At 43.8% G+C, this 6147-nt stretch overlaps 1 protein-coding gene across 1 annotated transcript in view; it reads right to left on the bottom strand.

Annotated features, from left to right (window-relative positions):
• The window catches only part of ACSBG2 (acyl-CoA synthetase bubblegum family member 2), a 29676-nt gene extending 25669 nt beyond the window's left edge, over positions 1-4007 (bottom strand). The window contains 2 exon segments of the mRNA XM_007460733.1: positions 2165-2394; positions 3962-4007. Of these exon segments, the coding sequence (XP_007460795.1) occupies positions 2165-2350 (186 nt within the window). The 5' untranslated portion in view covers positions 2351-2394; positions 3962-4007.
• Positions 4008-6147: the final 2140 nt, after the last annotated feature.

Genomic DNA, 6147 nt, shown 5'->3' with positions numbered 1-6147 from the left:
AGAACTAAGGGCAGAGGGAAAGAGGACCATCTTTCAGGAAGGGTGAACTTGGCACAGCACTATGACATGGGGTTAAGGGCAGCCAAGAAGAAAACCAGCCCAAGCAGGTGGTTCCTAATTCCGACCTCTCACAGTCTCTAGATGAAGACACATGGGCATCAGAGGAGGGGAGAGAGGAACTTGGGTCTAGGTCGAAATGTGATCGGATTTCCTGTAAATCAGAGCCATCAGGAGATGCCCTTTTACATTACGAGATGTCTGTTACATTCATTATCTGTGGCTGCATAACCCATCACCACAAATGTAGCAGCTTAAAAGAGCACACATTTATTATCCCAGTTCCCACAGGTCAGGAGTCTGGGGGGCAGCACGGCTGGGTTCTCTGCCTAGGATCTCCCAAAGCTGCAATCAAGGTATCAGCGGGGACCATGACCTCCTCCGAAGCTTGGGGATTTGGAGATTGTTTGCAGAATTCATTTCCTTGTGGTTGAATGATTGAGATGCTCTTCTCTTGCTACCTGCCAGCTGAGGACTGCTCTCAACTCCTAGAGTCTGTATGCCATCCCCTGCTACATGGCCCTCTGCAAACATGGCAGTTTGCTTCCAGGACAAGAGGAGAATCTCTCTTAATGGTTCACCCAATTAAGTCAGGCCCACCCAGAGCACCTGCCCTTTCTCATGAATTCAAAGTCAACAGATTAGAGACCTTAATGACATCTGTGAAATCCCTCCAGCTTTGCCATCTCAGGAGGGAAATCCCATCATAGCCCGCAGTCACAGGGCTTATTATACAGCACAAGTACACCAGAGGTTGGGAATCTCGGTGGAGTCACCTTAGAATTCTGCCTAACTTGCCTATCAAATTGGCCCAGATGAACAGTTTTGATAATATGATGATGATAATAACATAGGTAAACAGATTCTCTCATACATTGTGAGTGGACTTAAAGGGCATTGTCTTTGTAGGAACTCATTGTACAAAGAAGGTTCAATATGGCACCACGTATCGTAGCAAAGGCTGGAAGCAACTTAAATGCCCACCCGTAGGGAGCTGATTAAGTCAATACTGTTACATACGTATTTGCAGTTGTTGAAAAGAATATGGATTTTTAAAAAATCAATCAATCAATATGGAAGGATCTCAGAATGCAGCAACCAGCGTCCAAGATGAGTTTCATCTCCTGGTATTTGTGTTCTACTACAATCCCTTACCATGTTGTATCAAGGTCTGCTTAACCTTGTGAAAGAAGTGATAGTACGTCATTGCTGAGATTAGGTTATAAAAGATATCACGGTTCCCATCTGGTTCATTCTCTCTTTTGGATCACTCATTTTGGGGGAAGCTGGCTGCCATATTGTGAGGACACTCAAGCAACCCTACAGAGAAGGCCATGGAGCAAGGAACTGAGGCCTCCTGCCAAGAGCCAGCCATGTACAGAAGCCATGTACAGATGATGCAGCCCAGGCTGACAGCTTGACTACAGCCTCATGAGAGATCCTGAACCAGAAACGTCCAACTAAATCACTCCTGGATTCCTGACCCACAGAAACCAAGAGATAATAAAGCTCTGTCATGTTTTTTTTTTTTTTTTGCCGTACACAGGCCTCTCACTGTTGTGGCCTCTCCCGTTGCGGAGCACAGGCTCCAGACACGCAGGCTCAGCGGCCATGGCTCACGGGCCCAGCCGCTCCGCGGCATGTGGGATCTTCCCAGACTGGGGCACGAGCCCGTGTCCCCTGAATTGGCAGGCAGACTCTCAACCACTGCGCCACCAGGGAAGCCCGCTCTGTCCTTTTGAGTCACTAAGTTTTGGGGTAATTTGTTATGCAGCAGTAGCTAACTAAAACACACATATACTGTGCTAACAGAAAAAAAAGCAGGTTGTAGACTCTTGAGTATAATATGCTACCATGTGTGTAAAAATGTACTTCTATAGAATTATATAACATGTACACATAATTTATTCCGCAGAAGAGCATAGAAAAAACTGAAAATGATGGCTACCTCCATAAGAGAGGGGACAAAGATTGGAAGGAAATTTTTCACCAGTTAACCTTGTATCTTGGGGTGCCTTGTGCATTTTGTCCCATATGTATGTATACATAAAAGGAATGATTTAATACATGATGAATGAATGAAGGAATGAATGAATGACTCATTTACCTTGAGTAAGGCTCTTGCAGCTTTCCGACAAGCCTCATAGTACTGGTTGTAATTCAGAACTTCCCACTTTCCATTCTTCTTTGATGCGAGGGCTGGATAAGTCCCAAATCGGTTGACTGACTCCCGAAAAAATTCAGGGATGGTCATGGGGGTCTCATGGCCTGGCCCGTGTTTTGAAAGCCTCATAAGGACTTCTCCATCTCGGTGAATGGTCCACGGCCCAGGAGTAACTGCAAATAGTCACCAGGGTTGGGTGGCAGACTTTTTTTATTCATTTAATAACTCAGGAGTTGGGGCGGGGGGGGGGGCTGTCTTTTTGAACCTGAATTAATCCCACACCTTGAGTGAAGTCACATGGTCAGTGCTGGTCTACTCAAGCTTCCTCTTTCATTTATTTCTTCCTTACCCTCTCAACAGTTTATTATGAAAATTTTCAAGCATACAAAAAATTGGATTGTATAGCTAATGACCTCTACCCACCACCAAATTCTACAACTTCTAGCATTTTGCTGTATTTGCTTTATCACATCTCCATCCAGCCATCCCTCTGTTTATCCATCCATTCCTCCATCTTACTTTTTGATACATTTCAAAGTAAACTGCAGCTGTCCATCCATTTCACCCTTCAACATTTGAATCATTTAAAAAAATTTTATTGAGGTATAGTTGATTTATTACAACGTGTTAATTTCTGCTGTACAGCAAAGTGACTCAGTTATGCATATATATATTCTTTTTCATATTCTTTTCCATTGTGGTTTCTCACAGGATATTGAATACAGTTCCCTGTGCTACACAGTAGGACCTTGTTGTTTATCCGTTCTATATATAATAGTTTGCATCTGCTAATCCCAAACTCCCAATCCTTCCCTCCCCTACCCCCCTTCCCCTTGGCAACCACAAGCCTGTTCTCTATGTCTGTGAGTCTGTTTCTGTTTTGTAGATAGGTTCATTTGTGCCATATTTGAAATTCTACATACAAGTGATATCATATGGTATTTGTCTTTCTCTTTCTGACTTCTCTTAGTATTATAATCTCTAGGTCCATCCATGTAGCTGCAAATGGCATTATTTCACTCTTTTTAAAAACATTTTAATCATTTGGTGTGAATCAGCCTTTAGTATTTGAATCATTAACTAGAATTCCACGTTATTTACAAATGATATATATATATATATACACATATCTGCATTACATTATTATTACATCTGCACCGTATATAATTATATCTGTACCGTATGTATAATTACATCTACACTATATATATATATAATTACATCTGTACTATATAATTATATTCTCAGTCTAAATATTATTACATCTGTACTATATAAACAATTACATATTACATCTGCCACATATATACACACACACAGTTACATCTGCACTATATATAATATATATGTGATATGTAAAATATAATATTATATATATTATATATTTATGTGCTTTACCCACACAGGCTCACCATCCTAATAAGGAGGTGCTATTATCAATGCCCCCCCGCCCCGCCCCCAGTACCAACAATACACACGAGGCTTCGAAAGAGCAAGTGACCCGCCCATTGTCACCAGCTAGCAGAGCTCTGCTCTGAACCACGGGGCCCAGCTGTCAACCACTTGCCTGTGCCGCCTCTGCTCCCCATCACATATAGAGACTTGGCCTCCCAGATTCAGGCATCTCCGCCAAGGCCAGCAGCTGGGGCAGGGAGAAACTGTGCCTGGCTCTCCCGGCCCGGACCCCTTTATAAAAAGCCATGGCTGACTCAGTGCACCCTTCTCTCTCACACAGCATACCTCGTTCTTGACTCTTGTCTGCCTTAAGGTCCTCAGCCTTCTCTTCTCGAGTCATTGGGGTTTCAGCCCTTCCAGGTCCACAGAGACCATTCTTCACAGTGCTGCAAGGCACAAAGCAGGGAACTTAGCAGACCTGGCAAAGGTGCTGCAGGTCTGAAGCCAGCTCCCATGTCTTCTTAGTCATGCCTTCCCAGAACCCTGGGGTTGATTAGTCATGCCTGTCCTGGGCCTAGGAGGAGAGGAGAGGGTCCTGTATGCCAGATCATAGAGCAGCTGTAAAGTCCAAAGGGTGTTCAGTCTTTGAGTTTCCAGAAGAGTGGCTTAAACAGTTAGAATATAGGGGCCAAGTCCACATGTGATCCTTTGGGTGAGAAAACATTTTGAGGTCTCCTGAAGGAAAGCAACTCTCACAAGAGAGTTCTGCTCTGATTGGTTGCCTTAAAGATAGTACAACATGAGGGACTTCCCTGGTGGCGCAGCGGTTAAGAATCCACCTGCCAATGCAGGGGACATGGGTTCAAGCCCTGGTCCAGGAAGATCTCACATGCTGCGGAGAAACCAAGCCTGTGTGCCATAACTACTAAGCCTGTGCTCTAGAGCCCACGAGCTACAACTACTGAGCCTGTGTGCCTAGACAAGAGAAGCCACCGCAATGAGAAGCCCACGCACCACAACGAACAGTAGTCCCCACTCAACCACAACTAGAGAAAGCCTGCGCTCAGCAATGAAGATCCAACACAGCCAAAAATCAATCAATCAATCAATCAATCAATATTTTTTAAAAAAGATAGTACAACATGAAAACCCAAAGGGCATAAAGGAAAAACAGAGTAACTCTTTTTACATAAAAAGTTCTAAATTTTTCACATAGCAAAGAATACCGTGAAGAGAATCAAAAGATCAACAACAAACTGAAAAAAAAAAAATGTAGGCAACACATCTAATCAATAGAGGCCTGATTTCCTTAATATGTAAAGAATGCCAAAGAATCAATAAGAAAAAGATCAATAACCCAATGAGAAATGGGACAAAGGCTTGAATAGACAATTCTCTGAAAACACATTTTTTTTTTTTTTTTTCGATACACGGGCCTCTCACTGTTGTGGCCTCTCCCATTGCGGAGCACAGGCTCCGGACGCACAGGCTCAGCGGCCATGGCTCACGGGCCCAGCCGCTCCGCAGCATGTGGGATCTTCCCGGACCGGGGCACGAACCCGTTTCCCCTGCATCGGCAGGCGGACTCTCAACCACTGCGCCACCAGGGAAGCCCTGAAAACACATTTTTAAATGACTTTTAAAAACAGGAAAACATGCTCCATCTCAGTCCAGAGAGAAACGCAATAGAAAATACAATGCAATTTTCAGCTATCAGATGAAGTAAGACCAAAAAGGTTGAAAAAGACCTTATATTCTTGAGGATGTGGGATAACAGGGGCTCCCAAATACTGTGGTAAAAGTTGATGCAGCCCCTTTAGAGGATGTTGTATTAGTAATCAAGCTTAAGGTCACATGGCCATGAATCCATTGGTAGAGGACTGCAAATTCCTGGCTGCCCAGGGTCCTTGCACACTCAGGAACTGATAGACACTGCTGTTTGAAGCCTTTTGTGTATGATGAGGGGCAAGCACCACTCCTTAAGCTTGTTTGACTTTCAATGTGTTAATCCTTAAATCTATTAAACAACATTTTCCTAAACATCTACATAACATGAATTAATAGTTATTCTCACGGACTGAATTGTGTTCCCCAAAATTTGTATGTTGAGGCCCCAACCCCCCTAATGTGATTGTATTCGGAGATGGAGCCTTGAGGGAGGTAGTCAAGGTTAAATACAAGGGTGGAGCCCTAATCCAATAGGGTTGATGTCCTTCTAAGAAGAGAAAACCAGCTCTCTTTTTTTCTCTCTACCACATGAGGACACAGCAAGGAGGCGGCCGTCTGGAAGAGAGCCCTCACCAGAAACCAGTCCTGCTGACACCTTGATCTTGAACTTCCAGCCCCTGCAACTGAGCGAAAATAAGTTTCTATTCAGGCACCCACTCTGCAGCGTTTTGTTATGGCAGCCCTAGCAGACAGTTACATAAATACCTTAAAAAATGTTGCTTAATGAGCTCGTGAATTTAATCAAAATTTCCCAAACAGGGACTTCCCTGGTGGTCCAGTGGCTAAGACTCCGCGCTCCCAAT

The sequence above is a fragment of the Lipotes vexillifer genome, unplaced genomic scaffold, assembly GCF_000442215.2.
Source record: "Lipotes vexillifer unplaced genomic scaffold, Lipotes_vexillifer_v1.1 scaffold1011, whole genome shotgun sequence".
In the NCBI taxonomy this organism is placed as follows: Eukaryota; Metazoa; Chordata; class Mammalia; order Artiodactyla; family Lipotidae; genus Lipotes; species Lipotes vexillifer.
Note: the sequence above shows the minus strand (reverse complement) of the source record. Positions and strands in the feature narration are given on the sequence as shown.